This window comes from Syngnathus typhle, linkage group LG4, assembly GCF_033458585.1.
Source record: "Syngnathus typhle isolate RoL2023-S1 ecotype Sweden linkage group LG4, RoL_Styp_1.0, whole genome shotgun sequence".
In the NCBI taxonomy this organism is placed as follows: Eukaryota; Metazoa; Chordata; class Actinopteri; order Syngnathiformes; family Syngnathidae; genus Syngnathus; species Syngnathus typhle.
The window spans coordinates 4,379,137-4,403,170 of NC_083741.1; the positions used below are offsets into that span (position 1 = coordinate 4,379,137).

At 42.3% G+C, this 24,034-nt stretch overlaps 1 protein-coding gene across 1 annotated transcript; it reads right to left on the reverse strand.

Moving 5' to 3' along the window:
• Nucleotides 1–9,003: 9,003 nt before the first annotated feature.
• Nucleotides 9,004–23,719, reverse strand: LOC133152437 (low choriolytic enzyme-like). The gene is made up of 8 exons (XM_061276020.1): nt 23,588–23,719; nt 22,710–22,740; nt 22,562–22,627; nt 21,312–21,464; nt 20,313–20,430; nt 15,598–15,776; nt 12,589–12,670; nt 9,004–9,368 (listed from the first exon to the last, which is right to left on the reverse strand). The coding sequence occupies exons 1-8, from the start codon at nt 23,645–23,647 to the stop codon at nt 9,236–9,238; spliced, it is 822 nt and encodes a 273-aa protein (XP_061132004.1). The 5' UTR covers nt 23,648–23,719; the 3' UTR covers nt 9,004–9,235.
• Between the last annotated feature and the right edge of the window lie 315 nt (nt 23,720–24,034).

The window sequence follows — 24,034 nt, forward strand, 5'->3', positions numbered from 1 at the left end:
TGTTCTTGTTTTTTTATTAATGCAATTGCTCATTCAATTGACATCAAGAGTTGAACATTTGTACATTTCTAATACAGAGATTAAAAGCTAACTGTACTGTAATAATGAGATATTTGTTTTTTTATTAAAAAATGTACTCAGGACAGATCTCTATCAAAAAAAGCAGAAAGTATTTACACATTTCCCATGCTGGCAAATAAAATGGTATCTGTCAGTCTGTCTGTCTATTTGTCTGTGTCAGTCAGTCTGTCTACCTGTCTGTCTGACTGGCTAGGGGAGGGAACCATGGTCCAATGACAGCCATATTCTGCCTGTTTCATATGTCTCCCTGCTGCAACACAGAGCTTATTCAAATGATTGTTTCAGCTTTATTCAGAGCTTACTGATGATCTCTCTGTTTGGTTGGTGGAGTAGGGAGAGACAGGCAGGATACTAGATTGTTAGACCATATATCAATTATACTTTAAAGCAGGGGTGTCAAACTAATTTTTTTCACGGGCCGCATTGTAGTCATACCTTCTTTCGGAGGGCCATTATGACTTGGCAACCCAAATAAATGTATGCGCACCTCTTATTATGTACAGTAAAGGCTACAAAACAAACTGACAAATAACTCATTTTCAGATCAGAAGAGTTAAAACTGGTCTAAATTATTAAAAGTGGAGACAATTTGCAATTCTAGTAATGACACACGGATTTGATTCACAATTTGTCTTCGCAGGCCACATAAAATGACCGTATCTGGCCCCCGGGCCTTGAGTTTGACACCTGTGCTTTAAATGAATGGTAAGCGAGCTAACATGATAGAACTGTATTAAAAAGTTATGTCGGTGCTCCCACAGAAAAAAAACCAGGAGAGATTTGATGATATTTTGGAACAGAAGGGTGGTACACTTAATGACGTCCACTTTACGGGCGGAGTCTCTTTGATTTGAGACATAAAGACTGATTACTTCATGGAAGGAAGAGATCCCATTTTCCCCATTGGAAATCTTTGTAAAGACTATCACTTAGAATGTACAGCTATCAATTGGTACCAACATTTACATGGACATCTCTACTACAAGGATTAGCCTCCCCGTGGCTGAATTAAGCGCATGAAATGAGCAGCCTCTGCAGCTGAAGTGCCACATCACGTCTGTCTTATTTCCTTTCACCAGTCACCAACATACAGTGGCAGTTCTACAGTGAATTACTCCCTGGGTCAGAGTACCGTAATTTCACAACGGTAGGGCGCACATACATAAATGCCTTTAGTTTTAATTAATAAAAATACTTCTGAACGCCACCCCCTGTAAAAAAAACACAAAAAAACATTGCATTTGGCACAGATGTTTTTTTTATTGCTCCAAAATATTTGAGAAGAAACCATAAAATTGCAATTGCGCTTGATATACCACTGTCACATGCGGAATGGAGCAGGGTAACTAAATGCAGCTTGGACCAGGGTTTATTGAAGGGAAAATGGTGGTGGAGGAGAGGATGAGGGAAACAAACAGGCAGGACAAACAGGGAGGCAAACAGGCAAGAATAAACCGGAAAACAGGAACTAACAGGCAGGGACAAATAGGGCGAACAGGAAAACAGGAAATAACAGGACGGAGAAAAAGAGGATGATCCGACAGGCATGCGGACAGGGCTTAAATAGCACACAGGTAACAAGGGGCAGGTGACCGTGATTATGCTGATTACCACTAGGACAGGCGGGGAGGGGCAAGTGCACAGACGCAGGACAGAGTTCTTACTCAAATTTCGGAATATTTTCTAAGTGTCAGCGACGGCGCTGTCACAATAATGCGTCCGGCGCACTGCGGAAATGAGGAAAAATCAGCCTCTCCAGCCTAGAGGTCAACTCAAATTGTTGAATATTTTCTATTTGTGTCAGCGACGGCGGCGTTACAATAATGCATCCGGCGCACTGCGGTTGCACGGCCGGACGGAAATGACGAAAAATCAGCCTTTTTGAATATTTTCTATTTGTTTCACCTGGTTGAAATTGCACAAAGTGCGAAGGCCCATTCATTTTCTTTGGGCGTCGGGCAGAGGGCAACATTTGCCTGGCGGCGATCCAGCAGGAGCGGAGAAAATAGTCAAGCCCAACGCCTGGAACTCTGCCCGGGCGTTGGGCGCACGGGGGCCTCGCCTGGATAGACTCATGACCCACTGCGGAGCAAGCCCCGTGGCCATGGAGGGGGGCTCCCCATCCCTGCACATCCCCGCGTTGCAGCCGCTGAAAACCTCCCCTTAATTCCCTCCTCATTTAAAATGCACAAAGTCCGACCGATGAAACTGAAAAAAGTCAAGCCGAATGCATGAAGGTGCATTCAAGCAACGCGCTGTGCACGGAGTTCCACTCAAATTTTGGACCAAATTGACGAAAAATCTGACAACAAACACCGTCACACGAGGTTCGGCGGAGGAAATGTGGAGAAGCTTTACTCCGCGTGGCGATCAGCGCCACGGAGGAGCGGAGATGTGATAACCACAATACAACTCTTATACAAAACATCCCTCCATGAATTGTAAATTTAAATAAACATGCCTTTACATGCTGAATGTCATTAATGTAAATATAATTATGTAATTTAATAAATAATAGTCATAAATGTCATAAATGACAATGTGTCTTTTAAGGAAGGAGGAACGATTAACTCCTTGGTAACTGCCCTGAATTCTATGCTTGGCACACTTTCAGTTATGACACACAATACAGTTGTCACAAAATATGGTTGCACGAGCAAATGGCAAATGTTCGTCTATGAAACTAGCTATAGATATGAACAGTTTGTCCCGCTAATTATGGGCCAATGTTAATCCAAGGGAATTAGGTAGGCTTAATAACTGAACTTGTCATAGTCTTGTTGCAAAGCACAATCTTATAATCTTAAAACTATATCTCATCTTTGTTGAGTTAAAACCAAATTATAAGTTGTAGCCTATACGCAAAGCAAACAAAAGGTCAAGGTCAGGGCCAACGTGAAAAGAAAAAAAGTCAAAAAGTCAAAGTCTGCTTTATTGTCAATTTCTTCACATGCCAAGACACACAAAGAAATCAAAATCACGTTGCCACTATCCCACGGTGACAAGACATAGTACACAATATACATACAAGTAAACAACACAAACAAATAAAAACAAGAAGGCACAAACAGTGAATAAATAAGAGTGATTAATAAATAAACAAATAACATAATAAATAAGAGGATCAAAAATGGAGCAAGTGCAGTCAGCATACAGTCAGAATCACATAGCGCAAAAGTACAGGACGCTACGCAGAAAGGGGGAGAGAGTTGAGGATCCTAACAGCCTGGAGTATGAAGCTATTGGTGAGCCTGGTGGTGCGGGAGCGCCGGCTCCTGTACCTCTTCCCAGAGGGCAGAAGATCAAACAAAGAGTGAGCTGGGTGACTCACATCGCTCACAATCGTGGTCGCTTTGCGGGTGAGATGGGAGGTTTAAATGTCCTTCAGGGAGGGGAGTGAAGCACCAATAATCTTACCAGCCGTGTTCACTATGCGCTGCAGGGTCTTCCTGTTGTATTCAGTGCAGCTACCACCCCAAACAATTGGAGAGGACGCTCTCAATGGTGCCACGGTAGAATGTAGTCATGACGGCCGGAGGAGCACTAGCTAGGCGGCGCTGAGCTTTCTTCGCCAGTGATACGGTGTTGGTGGACCTGGAGAGATCCTCACTGATGTGCACCCCCAGGAACCTGGTGCTGCTCACTCTCTCCACCACAGCACCGTCGATGGTCAGCGGCAGGTGTTGGGTGTGACCCTTCCGGAAGTCAACAACAATCTCCTTGGTCTTGTAGACGTTCAGCAGGACGTTGTTGTCCCTGCACCACGTGGTCAGAAGGTCAACCTCCAACATGTACTGAGTCTCGTCGCCCTTGGTGATGAGACCCACCAGAGTCGTGTCGTCAGCAAACTTCACTATGCGGTTGTCGCTGTAGGTTGCAGTGCAGTCATGCGTCAGCAGGGTGAAGAGCAGCGGACTGAGCACGCAGCCTTGGGGGGGCCCCGTGCTCAGCGTGATGCTGGCGGAGATTTTGTCGCCAACACGTACCACCTAAGGCCTCTGACAGAGGAAGTCCAGTAGCCAGTTGCAGAGGTAGGTACTGAGGCCCAGCTTGTCGAGTTTGCAGATGAGTCGTTGAGAGTCGAGTCGAGAAGCATCAAAGAGGCCAAAATATCCTACAAAAGGAAGATTTAGGAGCACTTCAATGACAACAATCCAAGGGAGATGTCGGGCATAAAACACCTCACAAACTGCAAAGATGGTAATCCTGGTGCTGCGGACATAGACGCCTCAAAGGCGGAGGAACCAATCCACTTCTTTGCCCGCTTGGGAACAGGTCTTCCGAGGCTGAGCCAAGTCAAACACGTGCAGGATCTCAGCTGCGAAGGCGTCGAACGACGAACAGGCGGGTCCCTGCCGCTCATATTCTGCCGTTCCCCACAGCCATGCCTCGCCCGTAAGGTGAGTGAGTACAAAAGCCACCTTGGCTGGTTCCGTGGCGAACGTGACGGGCTCAAACAAGACGTGGCAGTTTGTCAAAAAGGCCCGGACGTACTTGGGATCACCGTCAAACCTTTCGAGGTTGCTGAGTCTGGGCTCCGGGACGTCCACGAGCTGCCTGGGCTCCGGGGCAGGACGGGGCGTGGACGTAACGGTGGGGCTATGTGGAACGGTCATGGACAGGGCTTGGATTGGGTCGCAGCAGCCAGAGGAACCAAGTCTTTAAGGACCTTGAGAGCTTCTAAAAGTTCTTGGTGGAGCTGATGGTGCTGCAGGAGCTGCTGTTGCTGCTGCCGGACGATCTTCGTTAATGTCGCGTTCTCTGCGTTCTTGCTAATGTCCCACTCTGCGTGGGTCAGACGGTCCAGGGTTGAGGGACCGTGCGCTGGTCGCATATTGGTCAGTTCGTTCTGTCAGAACAGAGACAGGGCGACCAAGTGCAGCACGAGCCTTTTTTGAAAAAAGGGAGAAAGGGTAAGTGGAACGCTGGACTTGCGGTCTGGCAGGCGTGGCTGAGCAGCAGAGCACAGCGCGCAGTCGTAGTCAGAGGCAGGCGGCGATCAAGGCGTGGTCGGTCAGTTTACGGAAGCAGTTGGCAACAGAGATCGTTCAGGGGACAAAAAGGCAGTGGTGTCACGGGCAGGGTAAGTAGACAAACCGACAACCACTGGCAGAATACACAGAGGTTAAGTAGGGGTCCTAACGAGCTGTAGCAGGTGCTGGCAATTCCTTGATTGGGGCTTGGCTGGAAGTCAGGTGACGCAGGAACATGACAATATACTTTTATTACATTTATTATATCATATACTAGATCTGTGGAATAACGACGAGGCTGACGTCAGGGCGCACGCGCAGCGTTGTTGACAAAGGCCGTCATGACTACGTTTTACCGTGGCACCATTGAGAGCGTCCTCTCCAGCTGTATTGCTGTTTGGGGTGGCAGCTGCACTGACTACAACTTGAAGGCCCTGCAGCGCATAGTGAACACGGCTGGTAAGATCATTGGTGCTTCACTCCCCTCCTTGAAAGACATTTACATCTCCCATCTCACCCGCAAGGCGACCGCGATTGTGAGTGATGTGAGTCACCCCGCTCACTCTTTGTTCGATCTTCTGCCCTCTGGGAAGAGGTACAGGACTCTGCGCTCCCGCACCACCAGACTCAACAACAGCTTCATACTCCAGGCTGTTAGGATCCTGAACTCGCTTCCCCGTTCTGCATAGCGTCCTGTACTTTTGCGCTATGCTTGCTGGCTCAGTTTTGTTCCTCTTATTTATTGTGTTATCTGTTTACGTATTTATTATTTATTCATCACACTTACTATTTATTGTTTGAATTTTTGCCTTCTTGTTTTTATATTGTGTCGCTTACTTGTATGTCTATCGTGTAATATGTCTCGTCACCGTGGGATAGAGAAAACGTAATTTCGGTCTCTTTGTGTGTTGTGACGTGGAGAGATTAACAATAAAGGTGACTTTGACTTTGACTTTGAAAGGACAAGGAATTTGATCGATGGATTTAATGATTTGGAGTGACACAGATGGTTTGATAATATTGTTGTTTATATGATAGTTATTTGATATATACTTTATATATGTATTGTTCAATGGGTCTGTGGAATATTTAGAACTGCAACTCACGATGAGTCCGACGTCAGCGGCGCAGCGCATACACGGTATCGTTTACATAAAGGACGATCGATGGATTTAATGAATTGGAGTGACACAGATGATTTTATAAACGTGTTATTTATGTAATAGTTATTTGAATAACTCTGAATGTTACATCAGGCCCATTGTCAGCTCTTCGTTTGTGTTTATATCACGTCAAGCTTTATTTCTTGATTGAGTTAAACTCATTGATTTTGTTTTTTCTCAGGACTTGTCATACCTTAGTCAGCAAATTTTTCCAGCTCCTCGAATGCTCTGATTTGCGTTCGTCTGGTACTCTGTGGAGATGACCCATTCAGTTTCATGTAGACTCTGCAGTTTGCCATCCAAGTGCACTGGATTTTCCCTCCTTCTTTAGTTGTCAGGCTCGCCATACTTTGGTTGTGTTCTGCCTGCTGAGATTGTCACTGATGCAGACCTTTGACCTCTTCGGTTTTTTGCCCTGAATCAATAGAGCATTTTTGTATTTCCTGCTTGTGAATTTCAGCAGCACAGCACAGGTTTCATCAACTCGGCCCTCTGTAACTTCTTTCTTAGGAAGCAGATGGCATGAGTCCACATTTTCAATATGCAGTATGATGGTTATCATCGATTAAAAAAATCTGTGATTTCCACAAATAGGATGTCCTCATCTGCTTCTTCTGTCCCTCCATGGTCTGCCCTGGCATAGGACCTGGGTTTGATCTTAAGACCTGTGATGATCAAGTCATTGATCTTGTTTTGCTGACCAAGCTCTTTCACTTTGTGGGTAAGGGATTTAATCAGCTGGTCCTTCTCGTCTTTCTCCTCTTTGAGTAATCAGATCTCTTTCATCCTGGTTTCTATCTCTTCCAGGCTAGAATCCATCTTTTTTTCTGCTGATTCTTGATTTGTTTCTTTCTCTTTCTTCCAGGATCTTGGAGGTCACAGAACCCTTCTTTGGGGCCATCTCTCTTGGATTTTTGTGACTGTTTTAAAACAGCTGAAACTTTTCGTATTCTGCGATCACAGGCTACACAATCCAATGTACCCTGATATTGGTTTGCTCCACTGGGCTTATCACACCATCACAGTTGGCAGCTGTAACCTTGAGCTGTTGCTCCTTCGACAGACAGAAAAGCCATTGTTTAGCAGATGAGAACGTCAGGGACTCTGTGGTGGGATGCAAGCACTGCTCGCCTCTGGCGAAGTTTGTGATCTCCAGGCTGTTGGGGTCCTGAACTCTCTCCCCCGTTGTTTACTTGGATGCTACTCATGTACTGTGTCTCATCACCGTGGGATGGAGGAATCGTAATTTCGATTTCTTTGTGTGTCTTGGCATGAAGGAATTGACAATAAAGCTGACTCTGACTCTGAGAAACTCAATCACATCAGAGGTTTCATAATGCACAATTACAATGTGACCTCTGCTTACCAACGCATATACTTGTGAATAATTGCGATTTTTTTTAATCTACTTACGGACCAATTTTTGACCGGTTGCTTTTCTTTTCTTTCTTTTTTTAAGTTCTCACCCACGTTTTGCGCGAGTTGCGTTCATTGACCACTTACGCATTCGGAAAAGTCATTAATATCACCAAAAAGTAAAGATAAGTACATGACTGTAGACATTGCAGGGAGTACGTGAAAACATACAAAGATTTATTAGCCTTACTTTTTATGTCCTCTCTGTGGTATTTTTAGCAAGTGTAGAAAATTAGAACAGGTTCCCCCCTCCCCAAGCAAAGTTAGGAGGTAAGGAATAAAGTGAGATTTATGTTTTGTTATAAAGGTTTTAAGAAGCAAAAATAAAATGGCTGTTTTGGGTTTCTTGTGTGTCTTACACAGAGTAATAGGGCAAAAAGTGTGACTTTTGGGATCATTCGACACACATTTGCATTTATAATTGATTTCTATGTGAAACGTTGCTTCTACTTACAAATGTTTCTACTTACAAACTCGAGCGCACAACCAATTAAGGTCATAAGTAGAGGTACCATCGTATAACAATTTGAACCTCAGTAGCTGACCAATTTACTATTCACGTCCATTGAACTTTCAAAGACACTGCCATGACAGAAAAAGGCCAGCAGGTGGAAATATATTACAAAATTTGGTTGGAGTTCATAAAAATGATTTTACAAAATTGTGTGTACTTCACGTGAGGTTTTTTTCCCACCTCCTGCGTGAAAAAATGAAAACTCCATTTATTGTGCAGTTTTCAAATGATACCCAACACAGAGTGATGAAAACTGGCAGTCACATTGCCACCCAGCTCACTTAGCACCCGACTCCTTTGACCCCTCCCACAGGTGGTGAGCCATGTTTTCTTACCATGTTTTCTTTTCAGGCTGTGCCTGGCCGGGCTCCATGGGCGAAGGCCCGGCCACCAGATGCTCGCCTTCAGGCCCCAACTCCAGGCCTGGCTCCAGAGGGGGGCCCCAGTGACCCGCGTCCGGGTTAGGGTTAGGGAAAATGATGTCCATTTTCATTATTACATGGTACATGAGCCGTGCTTTGTCTGGCCGTTCACCTATTCTTTTACCATGGGTGACCCTGCCAGGAGCATAAAGCCCCAGACAACTTGGCTCCTAGGATCATTAGGACACACAAACCCCTCCACCACGATAAGGTGACGACTCACGGAGGGCTTAATATCATTCATTCTTAATATAATTTTCAAACATAATTTGAGCAGATTTTTTTTATTATTTCATACTTTGGACTAATTAGTCCTCAAGAAGTAGATCTCAAAAAGGTTGGTGACCCCTGTTCCAGATCAACATAATGACAAATTTTGGCCATGCACATTACTGCTGTATCCATGTCAGAGGCAGAGAAATTTTATTGCACTGTTGAATAAATCAATTTATTGTTAGTGGTGCAGTATTTTACATAGCAATTAAACAGCATAGGGTACATCTTAAGCCAAGAGGTGAGTATATAGCAATCATTGACAGTGCCTTTGGTTTTCACAACCACAAGGAATCTATAAGCATGTAAGAGAAGAGATAAGCAGGATGTGAGGAAAGATTGTATGATAGTAAATCAAGCAAGGTGATGACTTCCTGGGTTTGTTTTAAGGTACTACACACTGCAGCCATAAAGAAGGTTCACCCGACGAATGTCAATGGGGCTCATTCTGTCTGCCCTACCTATGGCTACATTATTGTTAGGGATAGGGATTATTGTTGGTTGTCTGTTCCTGGAGAAGGCAAACCTGTTACAAGCACAAACAATTTGTTATTAATATTTGCCCAACTTTTACAAACACAGAGAAGTTATATATCATTCATGTTTGGTCACCTATATGGCTGATTGTCATTCTGTTTGGCGTAGCGGTTGTCTTCACGCATCATTTTGTCCCTGTACTAGTGAGATGTTTATTAATACTCTGTTTAATGACCATCCATCCGTCATCCATCCATTCATCCTCTATAGCGCTTGATCAGTTCAGTCATTCACCATCCATCCAAACGGGGTTCACGGGCGAGCTGGAGCCTATCCCAGCAGTCATCAGGCAGTAGGCTGGGGACACCCTGAAGTGGTTGCCAGCCAATCGCAGGGCACACAGAGACAAACAACCATTCGCACTCGCACTCACACCTAGGGGCAATTTAGAGTGCTCAATCGGCCTACCAAGCATGTTTTTGGGATGTGGGAGGAAACCGGAATGCCTCGAGAAACCCACGCGGGCACGGGAGAACATGCAAACTTCACACAGGGAGGGCTGAAGGTGGAATCGAACCTGCACCCTCCTAACTGTGAGGCGGACGTGCTAACCAGTGAAACACCGTGCCGCCCACTCTGTTTCGTGTTATATTTTAAATGTGAAAACAGATGTTATTTATCGTATTGGCCCGAATATAAGACGATGTTTTTTTGCATTGAAATAAGACTGAAAAAGTGGGGGTCGTCTTACATTCGGGGTCTAGACATTATACCCATTTTCACTTGTGCGCAGCGGTAAGTTAAAGGTTGCTGGTATCGACTGAGTATGTTGCTGTGATTGTGTGCGTCTTTGACACAAACTGAGTACCGTATTGGCCCGAATGTAAGACGATGTTTTTTTACATTGAAATATGACTGAAAAAGTGGGGGTCGTCTTATATTCGGGGTCTAGACATTATACCCATTTTCACTTGTGCTCAGCGGTAAGTTAAAGGTTGCTGGTATCGACTGAGTATGTTGCTGTGATTGTGTGCGCCTTTGACACAAAGTGAGTACCATATTGGCCCGAATATAAGACGATGTTTTTTGCATTGAAATAAGACTGAAAAAGTGGGGGTCGTCTTATATTCGGGGTCTAACCATTATACCCATTTTCACTTGTGCGCAGCGGTCGGTAATTTAAAGGTTGTTGGTATCGACTGAGTATGTTGCTGTGATCGCGTGCATCTTTGACACAAAGTGAGTATATACATTTCATTGTTACTACTGTCCACTGTTGTGCCGTTTTTTCCGATCGCGGTTTGCTTCGTGTGCGCGCCATTTCATTGACAGCTCCGGTGCGCTCATAATCGATTGAGTATGTTGCTGTGATCGTGTGCGTCTTTGACACAAAGTGAGTATATAAATTTCATTGTTACTATTGTCCACTGTTGTGCCGTTTGTCCGATCGCAGTTTGCTTCGTGTGCGCGCCGTTTGATTGACAGCTCCGGCGCGCTACTTTAAGTTTGCCTCGCATCGTACGAGTAGCCGTTACGCAGCGCCACGGCGACTAACGGTCGCCAGCAAATGCATTTTGTTGTCTTGATCGATGACTTATGTTTGGTGTGTTGCCGAGAGTATTTCATTTATGGTTATTTAGTATAGCGGAACCGTTACGCGCAGTTAGTTATGTAATGTGTGCCGTCTACTAGTGTTGTGTGATGTCAGAAGTTGAGCGTTGACTTACGTGCTGTATTTCTGTCTGTTGCAGAACCCCACACACACATCACACACACACACACGCACACACACACACACCCACACACCCGCACACACGCACACACACCCCACACACCCTTCACACGCTTCATACAATAATCACACATACAAGAATCACATTCGCACACCCAAAGACTCACCCATGTACACTACACACACCTGCTCTCACATCCTTACGACCAAGCATGTGCCTATCCCCTTTTGCCAGTTTGCCTGTATGCCCCTAAAAGTAACAGTGCCTGTTACAAATTCTAGCAATTTTTTCCAGCTCCTCGAATGCTCTGATTTGCGTTCGTCTGGTACTCTGTGGAGATGACCCATTCAGTTTCATGTAGACTCTGCAGTTTGTAGTGTTGTGTGACGTCAGAAGTTGAGCGTTGACTTACGTGCTGTATTTCTGTCTGTTGCAGAACCCCCCACACACACCTGCTCTCACATCCTTATGACCAAACATGTGCCTATCCCCTTTTGCCAGTTTGCCTGTATGCCCCTAAAAGTAACAGTGCCTGTTACAAATTGTAGCAAATTTTTCTAGCTCCTCGAATGCTCTGATTTGCGTTCGTCTGGTACTCTGTGGAGATGACCCATTCAGTTTCATGTAGACTCTGCAGTTTGTAGTGTTGTGTGACGTCAGAAGTTGAGCGTTGACTTACGTGCTGTATTTCTGTCTGTTGCAGAATCCCACACACACATCACACACACGCACACACACACACACGCACACACGCACACACAGCCCACACATTCTTCACACGCTTCATACAATAATCACACATACAAGAATCACATTCACACACGCAAAGACTCACCCATGTACACTACACACACCTGCTCTCACATCCTTACGACCAAACATGTGCCTATCCCCTTTTGCCAGTTTGCCTGTATGCCCCTAAAAGTAACAGTGCCTGTTACTTTTTTCCCAATAATTCAGTAAAGCAATTAAAACTGAACCACGTCTTCCCTCCTGTGTTCTGGCCGACACCCGGGGGCAAAAAGAGCATAACCAACTGAGCTATGCAGTCCTCAGGCTCCCCAACAATAGCGGTAGCAGTTTGCATTATTTTATTGGAATGATTTTCCTTATTCGGATTTCTTTCAAGACTACAGTTACAGTTAGACTTCACGTTGATGGTTATGCAGTTATTGCAATTTTGTTGTTTTATCACAGTAGATTGGTTTATTTACATTTAAAAAATCAGAAGCCATTCATTTACAAATGTGATTGCACTTTAGTTCACATATTTAAATGTTCAGGTATTAAGATGTGAGTTACAGTTTTTGCATGATTTGAATGAGGCAAAATAACATGCTTTTTCTCTCGACTATATTGTTATAATCATTTGTTTCAGGTGTACTGTAATTATAAAAATTAAATTTGGTGTTCAAAAAGTCTTTTTTCAAGCTCGAGTCTTGAAAAAGAGGGGGTCGTCTTATAATCAGGGTTGTCTTATATTCGGGCCAATACGGTACTACCATATCTGTATAATGGTCATTTGTTGTGCATTACCTTCCATAGTGCATGACAGAGTTGTAATCATAGGGAGTGCCAAGATTTCTTGTATTAAGCTTCCTGAAATTGCCCTCCATTCCTGCAGGACATTTTTGCATGTTAATTGTTATTATTATTATTGTTATTCATGTATATACCGTATTTTTTAGGCTAAAAGTCGCTCCGGCGTAAAAGTCGCATCCGCCATAAATAAAATGCACAATAAAGGGGAAAAAACATATATAAGTCGCACCGGAGTTCACATTATTCCACAGGCCCATATAACGATATACGCTGCTAAAAAAAATTAAAGGAACACTTGGAAAATTTCAATAGTGGAATTTCTTTTTCTTTTTGTATACTGATATGGACAGTTTAATGTCTCAGGAACAAAAGGATGCCACATCTTTTGATGGAAATAAAAGTTTTCAGCCTACAGAGGGCTCAGTATATAGACACCCCAAAAATCAAAGTGAAAAAATGATGTGGCAGGCTCGTCCATTTTGCCTAAATTAAATTTCTGCAACTCAAAATTCTTTTCAATATCTTGTGTGGCCCCCACGTGCTTGTATGCATGCTTGACAACATCGCGGCATGCTCCTAATGAGACGACGGATGGTGTCTTGTGGGATGTCCTCCCAGATCTGTCTAAGTCTGAGGAGCACCTGGCGGCAACTGGTGGACCGAAACATTGTGTCCCAGAGGTGTTCTATCGGGTTTATATCAGGTGATCGTGAGGGCCGTTCAATTGTGTCCGTCATCCCCCAGTTACTGTCTGCATACTCTTGCCACTGTGAACCATTCCATCCTCCTTCAAAGGCTGCGCCAACTAGGTGTTGAGGGCACTGCACTCGACTGGCTCACCTCCTATCTCGCCAACAGAAACCAGTTCATCTCTCGGGCACACATCCATCCTCTCCCCGGTTACACAGGGGGTCCCCCAAGGCTCAGTTCTTGCCCCCCTCCTATTCCTGTTACCTCTTTCCCCTTGGTAATGTCATCCGCAAACTCAACCTGGACTTCCACTGCTACGCTGATGACACCCAGATCTATATACGCACCACACCAACCCACAACCCTCCCCTCACCCACTTTGTAACTTGCATCTCTACAATAAAAACATGGCTGACCGACAACTTTCTCAAACTCCACAGAGACAAAATCCTCCCTTAATAAAACTGGATCCATCACACTCACCATTCACTCCTCAAACATCACTCCCTCCCCTCTGGCACGCAACCTTGGCGTTATTTTTGACCCTACACTGTTCTTCGACCCTCATGTTAGCTCAGTTGTTAAGACCTCCTACTTCCACCTCCGACCCATCGCCAAAATCCGGCACTGCCTCTCTCTCCCTGCCGCTGAATCCCTCATCCACGCCTTCATCTCATCCCAGCTTGACTACTGCAACTCCCTTCTCACTCCATAGACTTCAACTAGTCCAAAACTCTGCTGCCCGCCTCCTTACCCACACCCGGTCCCGTGAACACATCACTCCTGTTCTCCACTCTTTTCACTGGCTCCCCATTAAGGAGCGTATCATCTTCAAGATACTCCTCCTCACCTTCAAAGCCCTTCACCACCTGGCTCCCACTTACCTATCCAACCTCCTTGTCCCCTACTGCCCCAACCGTCCTTGCACAAAGCAGCAGATATCGGTCCTGCTGATGGGATGAGGACTGTTTACGGCCCTATCCAGCTCTCCTAGAGTAACTGCCTGTCTCCTGGAATCTCCTCCATGCTCTGGAGATTGTACTGGGAGACACATCAAATCTTCTTGCAACAGCACGCATGGATGTGCCATCCTGGAGGAGCTGGACAATCTGCGCAACTTCAGGAGGGTTAAGAAATTGCCTCATGCTCCCAGTCGTGATAATGACTCTACCTAAAGCCAACACTTATGGAAAAACTGTTAAAAAGAGGGAGGAACTTGAAATGGCCTCCACCTGCGCAACCAGTCCTGTTTTGGGGACCATCTCGTTGTTGCCCCTCTAGTGCACCTGTTGTTAATTCCATCAACACCAATGCAGCTGAAACTCATTAACAACCCCCTCTGCCACGTACTTGACCAAAAGCTTATCAGAAAAGTGTAATTGAATTCATGCTATACCCTGATAAAAAACTGTTCCTTTAATTTTTTAAGCAGTGTATAAACTATATATCAAATAACTATAATATAAACAACAATTTTGTCAAACCATCTGTATCACTCCAAATCATTAAATTCATCGAATTCTTTGTCCTTTATGTAAACAACAGCGCGTGTGCGGCGCGCCGCTGACGTCGGACTCATCGTCAGTTGCAGTTCAAATTATTCCACAGGCCCATATAACAATATATAAACTATATATCAAATAACAATAATACTTATAAACAACAATTTTATCGAACCATCCATGTCACTCCAAAACATTAAATTCATCGGAATCTTCGTCTTGTGTCACTTAAAAAAAAACAACAACACCACAGCTGTTGAACTACGTGCGTCCTGGATCGCTCTTCCCGTCTCCCCGCCCCCCCCTTTTTGTCTTTAAGGCCTTTGCTAGACAATCGGAAACTATTGAAGTCTAACAACATAGACGTTGCTACTCTAAATAAACTATATATATATAACTATAACATAAATAACAAGTTTATTAAACCATCTGTGTCAATCCAAATCATAAAATCTCCTAACTCCGGAAGTCAGTGAATGGAACTCCTTGTCAGTGAGGCTCCAATTATTCCACAGCCATAGTGCGCCCTCATGCGGTTTAAAGTGGAAATAACATGTGATCAACTATACTAGTAAGTCAGTAATGTGTTAATGATCAAGTAAAAATTTGTGAATAATTACACATATAAGTCGCTCCTGAGTATAAATCGCCCCCCCCACCCAAGCTATGAAAATAATGCGACTTATAGTCTCAAAAATACGGTATGTAATTATTGTTATTATAATTGTTAATATTATTATATAACCCCTTATCTTACCTTATCTGTAAAGAAACAAAAATATAGAAAAATACGAGGGTTTACCAATCTCACCAGGAATGACATTCTGGAAGAGGATTCTAACATGCTGATCCCTGTCAGATCGAGTCTGTTCATGATTGAATCCCAGGGCGTGGAGCAATTCGTGTTGAATGACCTGTCGGAAAACACAGCCCCGGCGACTCAAAGACACTTCTTGACCACGACCACGACGTCCAACAAATGAATAACATCTGCAAGAGAGCAAAAGTTAGTTAAAAAATAATAATAAATTCTCCGGTGTTGACAAGACAAAGTGTAGTGGTCAGAGTTGGAGAATTCAGATCCGGAGAGTAAAAACCTGCCAGAGTTTAAAGTCAGCCACAAGGGCTTCTTCTCAACGGGCAGGTAAACAAGATTGGCAAACCTGTGCAGGTGATTATGTACAATTCTCAGCTGTTTGCTACATTATGAATTGCTTTTGACTTGATCACATTACACAATAATTATATTATTATTGTTATAATTATATGATTCTGCCAGCTCAGTGGCCTAGTGGTAGAGTGTAGAGTGGTAGCGCCCTGAGACTGCAAGTCTGATCCAAATACACAACACATGTAAACTGGTTGGGCGAATGCACCCTTGAGGACCCTCGACTGTGTGGAGCTGGTCGACCGTCCCAAGAGCAAGACAAAAACCACACTGCTCCGCCTGAATCTCTAATCGACCTCCCAATGGACCCTCCTCTCCAGCACCCCTGAATAGGAGTGTGATTCCTCTGTAGTTGGATAAGACCATCTGGTCCCCGTTTCTTAAAAAAGGGGACCGCGACCCCAGTCTGCCAATCCAGGTGCACTGTACCCAATGTCCACACAATGTTGTAGAGGTGTGTCAACGAGGACATCCCCTTAATATTTAGAGAGTGAATTTCATCCAGCCTGGGGCTTTTCCGAAGAGTTTTTTTCAACCTCTTTTATTTCAACCCCAGAGATAGGACAGCCCACCTCAGAGTCCCCAGGTTTTGGTTTCACAATCTAAGGCATGTCGGTGGAATTGAGGGGGTATAGCAATAGGAAGTATTCTCCCACTGGCTCACAATGTCCAAAGTTGAGATCAGCAGCACCCCATCTCCACTATACACAGTGTTAACATTACACTGCTTCCCCCTCCTGAGATGCCAGATGGTGGTCCAGAATTTCTCCCAATCACGCCCTTCCAGGTCTCACTCCGCATCAGTGCCGCGCTCGGGAATCATTTGGTGATTTACCGTTTTTTTCCATGTATAATGCGCGAAATTTAACTAATTTATTGTCCTATAATCTGGGGTGCGCAGTATACATGGGTACAATTTTTTTTAATTTTTTTTGTTTTTTTATTATTATTTATTTATTTATTTATTTTTAAGAAAATCATGGTACAACAAAACCAACAACAGGACTGACCGACAAAGACGTGGAACAAAAAGACAGGGTGACATTACCAAAGACAGGAACAGAAACCAAACAAACAGACAGCATGACAGTAACACATGCAATGATCCGACGGTGAGCGAGGGGCAGACAGGTCTTAAATACAAAACACGTTACATTGATTGAGGTGACACAGGAAGGGAGGGGCGACGCGAACAGAAACTATGGCAACCTAGACACATAGCAAAACTGGGGACGAGACATGACAAATCTCCCTCGAAATCAAACTTGAAATTACCTTTCTTCTTGTTTGTTGTCAATAGCGCATCGCATTCAGCCATCCTGCCCAACACACATCGTTTGATGCGATGGTGCAATCCTTGATGGTGTGTTATTGTCAAATATTGTTTGTTTTTTAATCTCCATGGCGGACCGGACGTCATACGGAGGCAGTATGACTGTGCATGCCGCGTCATACCAAAGACTATAAAAATGGGACCCATTGCCTCCCTGCTTGGCACTCAGCATTCAGGGTTGGAATTGGGGGGTTAGATCACCAAATGATTCCCGAGCGCGGCACCGCTGCTGCTCACTGCTCCCCTCTCCCCCAGGGGATGGATCAAAATCACACGGGGATGGGTTAAATGCAGAGGACAAATTTCACCACACACCCCGATGTGTGTGTGACGATCATTGGGACTTTAACTTTGACTTTAAGGGTCTAGCGCAGGGGTGTCCAAACTTTTTGCAAGGAGGGCCAGATTTGATAAAGTGAAAGGGCCCGGAGGCCAAAAGTTTTTTCGTACATTTTTTAACTACAAAAATGTCATGCAAATACACACTGTTATAAAACAAATTTCATTGTCACAATTGTCTTTATTTTTCAAATGACAAAATAACCAAATATGAGTCACTGAGGCAGATGTGAACAACTCTAAAAACACAAATTCTGCCTTTCATTCATATCCGAAGAGTCAGATAACATTGAACAAACTGTATGAAATACCTTGAATTTACATGAGTTTAAAATTACTTTTGCCTCATGAACATTTTAAACGGCAGTTATAAGTAATGCAAAGTTGTCTGTTATTATTAAAACTTAAAACTAGTGAATTTTGCTCTTGTCATTTACATTATTTTTCAGAAAATAATAGTTTGTGTCAGGTCTACAGGTCCATAACATCAACAGTCTTAACATGGCCACTTCGTCGCTTGCTTTAGTAATATTTATTTTTGACTCACAGTCCCATGTGAAGAATCGCTGTTGTGATGCCAGTTCAGTTTGAAGCTGCTTCACTTTATTAGCGCGGTCACTCCCTGTTAGCTGGTCGTTTGTGTTCGCATGTTTAGTCTGATAGTGTCTCTTTAAGTTGAAATCCTTAAACAAGGCAACCGTCTCTTTACAAATTAGACAAACACAATTGCCTTGATTTTCAGTGATGTACAGTAATCTCTCGCTAATCTCTGTTTCTCGCGGTTTCACTACATCGCAGATTTTTTTCCCAAATTGAAAAAAAGAATTATAAGTCAAAATAAAACTTCTAAATTGATTAATTATGGCACAAAACCTGCCCACACGCCAGCAGAAGGCAAGGAGTGCCCACACAATTGCAGTGCGTACACTTGTACCTTTTTAAAAAAAAAAAAGGTTATTATAATAAGAGTTCTAAAAACATATTTACAGTGTTGTACCTTGTTATAGAAAATTGTTATAATAATAAAAGAGTTCTAAGTACATATTTACAATATGTACACTTCTACCTTGTTATAAAAAAATGTATAATAATAAAAGTTGTTCTAAAAACATATTTACAGTTTGTGTTAAGAATTCTCCATGTTATTTATGTTATTCAGCCATGCTTTGATTTGAGGTAGGGTGATTTATTTTAAAGGCCGTTTTCAGGCGATACCACTTCCTTTTTTACGTTCTTGTACATATGTCGGTTACAGTGGTACAGGAGTCATTGGCGATGTAAGTGTGTCTCCTAACAAGAAAAATGAATGATCACATGTGTCTAACGTTTAGGACAATGTAGTATTGGTCCAAATGTTCGTTTAATTTCCTTTAGAGGTCCGTTTGCGCGTGTTAGCACGATCGCGAATTAGCATCTTTCCGCTAACTCGTTAGCCTGCCCAGTACCTCTTTGTTGCGGGCCAATAAAAACTGCGGCCCGGGGGCCGTAGTTTGGACACCCCTGGTCTAGCGAATACCACGTTTCCTGCCTTGATTGAAGAGATAAAGAGTGGTTGTCACCGCAGCCTCACGCTCTTGATGGAGCGTTAAGCGAATATCTTGTTTCCTGCTTAAGTGGTAGCTGAACGCTAGGTGCCTCTTCCTATATTGCCATATAACTTAGACTTAGACAGACTTTATTGTCATTTTGTAAACACTCGGTGGACACAAAACGAAATTTCGTTGCATACGGCTCTCAACAAGGGAATGATATTACGGCTGGATAAAAAGTGACATTTCTATATAAATATGAAATAAGATAAGATAAATAAGATAAGTATAAAGTGCAGCAATGAAGGAAACAAAAACAGTATTTACAAAGTGCGCAGGGGAATGCTAAGTTGACTGTTCAACAGTCTGACGACAGCAGGGAAAACCTATTGCAGAACTTGGTGGACCTGCAGCGGATGCTGCAAAACCTCTTCCCAGAGGGTAGCAGGGAGAACAGTCCTTGGTGGGGGTGTGATGGGTCACTAATAATATTTCGGGCTCAGGATATATAAGTATATCACCTTGCGGTTTTCTTGTTTACGAAGCAAAGCCCACACGCTTTCCCCCTTTCCCCTTAGGGCAGTGCTTCTCAAATAGTGGGGCGCGCCCCCCTTGGGGGGCGCGGTGCTATTCCTGGGGGGGCGCGTGTGACCCTGGGGAACAGGCTTTTTTTTTTGGCAGTACTAGAATAAAGTGTAATTGCGCGTTTACTCCAGCAGGGGGCAGTGGCGCTCTCATTGTTACTTCTGTCACGTTTGCGACAGTGCAACATTTTACGACTTACAAGACAAGTTAGGATAGTCACGGTGGGGAGGGGGGGCGCGAATAGTTTTCTTCTTGCTAGGGGGGGGCGTAACAGAAAATAATTGAGAAGCACTGCCTTAGGGGCTTTTGTTTCACAATGTGGGTAGGGCAAGTCCAAATAAAAAGAGCAGGGGTGCAAACAGATATTTCGTGTAGTGAGATGGTTGTAAGCTATCTGTACTGCACTCCTTGTAAGCAAAGACTCAATATTCTGTCTCACTTGTGGTTTGTCTGCTGATACTTTTCTCTTAACAGTTATTCAGTCAGCGAATTAAACCTGACAGAGGGGATGAGTCATTATTTCATAGACCATCCAGGAGATCAGGTTAGTGTGTGGATTGTGTTTTACATACCCTGAGCGGGACTGGATGTCCACAAAATCCCTCTGTCCATTCAGTGGGGTGAAGCGAATGCAGGTGGATGCCGCAAATGATCGCAGACCATTAATTATGGTCTCTCTTTCTCCAGTAGCTTGTTACAAAAATAAAAAGATGCAACATTTTTATTTTATAAACAGAGAAGATTAAAGGACTCAATGTCTATGAAAACATTTTGGCAAGCAGGTTAGGAAATTAGTTAATCTGTCATCAGCAGCTAATGTTATTCCATTGTTCTACACTGCAGTACATCTCATTAAAAAATGTCACTGACTCTTGCACTGCTTTTTCATGAGTAGCTAAACTGTATGCAAACCACAATAGTGGAAAAATCGAAGCTCAGGCTTCATAAATTGTGTATTATTTCAGCTTGAAAGAGGTGGGTCATGGCATGTATATAAATGTTTCTCTCAAGACAATTATTCAAGAGTAAGTGCATGTTTTTCCCTTAAAAAGGTTCTACTGAAATCTATATCATAGACAAGAAGAAATGTAAAAATTGTGGTTAATAAATTACGCTTGTAATTAGCATTACAACATACATCATAAATTTATGTCAAGTTGTTCGAATGTTCTTGTAAATAAAAAAGTGGTATTGTTGCAGGAAATTAAGGCGAAAGGTTTTGTCATGTGGGTGTAAAAGTACAACTAGACACTTTGCACTGTATGCTACTAGGTATATTTACTTGGCAGTGCAACTTCTATCTGTGTTCGTCATTATTATAATGATGACAATGTACTTTTATGGTGATAAGTGGCCTAATAGTGTTGTGTTTTGCCATTTACAACACCGTTTTAGAAGAAGAAAAAACAATTTTTTAGAGTTCGAAGTTTGTTTGGGTTTGAGTGACTACTACTGAGCAATGCTTCTTATGGTTCTTTTGCTACAATGTGTAGTGTAAAGAAAAACAGGAGATTGCTTTTACCCACTTAATGAAAATGACATTCACTTTTCAAAGCTAATTGATTACTTACAGTAATCTCTGGAAATTCTGTATGGCACATAGACCAAACCATCCGTTGCTTTTGGCCACAGGCACCTGTTTCTTGTGCAAGCGTCAGCATTCTGTAGTCCGGTTGGTATGGCTATGTCTCCAAACATCACAAGAGGTTCATTTTGGTTCTTGCCTAGAACATTTTATTTTTTGTTATTATAAGTCTCAGTGTTTGCAATTTCACACTTGATGCTTTACAAATGTACACCAGACATAATTCACATTGAAGATCATGAAATGCTATGCTTTCATTTTCAATGAGATATCCACAAAATGTTAATTAAGACGTGAATGTCGATAATTGCCAATTTGCTGCAGTTTCCTATTAGAGTCAATGTTTAAAAGTTTAAAATAAAAATGTTTAAAAGTAAATATTTTTTTTCAGTTTATCATGCTCGGACTTCATGGGGATTATGTCATTCTCCTAAACCTGTTAATTGAACTCATAGTGCTGAAGTGGAAATGAAAATATTTGGCGAGAATTGTCTTTCCCCTTCAGCTGCAACTGTGTCAGAAAATATAATTAAATAATCCTTACTGGGTGAGCAAAATAGCCTAACAAAATTAGCCAAGTTTGGGATTAAATATTAGCACCAGTGGATTGATGTGAGATCTAATTCACACAATTTCACACGTTTTCACATATCCATGTGTGATTGACAGTGAATAGCAGGTGATAGTAGATAAGTCTGCTAGGATATGACAAATTACACGACAAATAAATCGATACTTAATCGTTAAAAATATAATTTCACCAAAATTATTACTTACCGCAGGATTAAATATTGTAGAAACACATTAAATTAGGTTGGTAATTACGAATCTGTTTATGTAGGGCAGCTAAATAGACTTGAGAGAATTTATATCACATTTTTATCATGCTTTACTGTACAAAGCCTCATGTTTGCACACACCAACGGAAGCCTTGCTCCCATGTGAGCAAATTAGGACACCTCAACATGGTCACAGATGTTGAGGATTGAACCCAAATCCTTCAGGTTAGGAGAATGACCGATCTACCCACCGATCTACCACGCTGCCCCGAGCTGTGGTGTAAACCTTACATTGAGTTGCATTGAAGATCTTCCTCAGTGTGTTACCCTCTGTTTTGTAACTCATTACTACTCTTACAAATTCTGGATTAAAAAAAAAAGTAATGTAATATTGTTCTCTAAATAAAGCAGTAAATCACGATTTTGCCTTTGATAAAAAAGAGTGAGATTAACATACCAACATTAACATTTGCCCTTTCTATCAGCGTGGAAACACTGGAATCCTCATCTGCAAGTGTGTTGCCTTTGAGAAAGAATTATAAAAATCTGTGTTATTGTCAATTGTATTTATTTTTTTTATCTTATTGAATCCAGGTCTGGCTTACCAGGGTGTCTGTTAATCTTTTCGTGAGAGCCCTGAAATACAAACATTAAGCAGTTTAAATTAAACAACATTTTTGAGTAAATTGAATCCTTTCTCAACTGTATTTTAGTTAAGCCCTGGATAGCATTTCCACGGAGTGGTGGTGTCCATATGTAGGATTTTTGCGTATGTTATTTCTTGTGCCTTTTCATCCCTGTTTCATCCCAATGGTATATAAATGTAATTAGATTTGATTATGATAGAATATTTCGATTAAACTGTGTATCATCTAGTAATTTGTATACAACACTTTTTTTTTCTTCAAGGGGTAATTGTTGCAAGTAGTGTGACCTGAAACTCATTTTAGTTTTTGCAGAAGAGTGGAGTGGACTTTTTGCCTGCAATCTGCACTTTTTTACCACCCTTGCTCAGCTCCGTCTTCCTGACACCTTACGTATTCAGTGGCATACAAAGTAAATGTAAAGAAATGTTAAATGTTTAATTGTGATCTATTGTTTAATTCATTATTTTTCTCTGGTATTTTAATCTACATAATTAGTAATGCATATAAAATCAAACTTCCGATATTAAATGTCTGCTTTCATATTTATCTGGTGAAAGCGCGTCTCTTCCTCTAACACATCACAACATGAATACATACATACATACTTGTAATTACAGCCTTAGGTGTATGATTAATAGCATGCTGCTTTGAAATGTAATCATTTCCTATTGTGAATTTGTGTTCACATATTTACGGGTACATTTTCTAAATGATTCACATTAAAATCAGCGTTGTGAGTGAATTCATTTGTCTAAAGTCTGGTGATATTTGCCTAAAATTATAGAAGACAAAATATCATACAAATATTGTTTGATAAGAAATTTACCAGTCCTTACTTTTATGGTGAAACATTCGACGGAGAGGAAGAAACTCAGTGCTACAACATGGAAGATCATGACTGCTTATAGAATAACCCACCCTGAAAGTACCAAGAGAAGTGTTTCACCTTATATATAGGTAAAGAAGCTCTTGTTGTCCATATATGGCATGCTACTTACAAGAATGGTTAAGGAAGTGCAGATTACACCACCTTGAATTACAACACCATCTTCACGTTTTAACACTATCCAATTTAAAAGTCAGAAATGACAACAAATAAATAATCTCTGACTTTTTTCTAAAATTCATTAATAATATTAATTTCCACTATTGTATGCCATCTGTGCAAATTGACAAATCAGATTTTACTTACACATTTGTCGCACCTTTCTAAGGTGTCCTCTTGTTCATCGAGCATCACATTTATGACAGATGGCATCCATGTATTCCAGATTTAAAAAAAA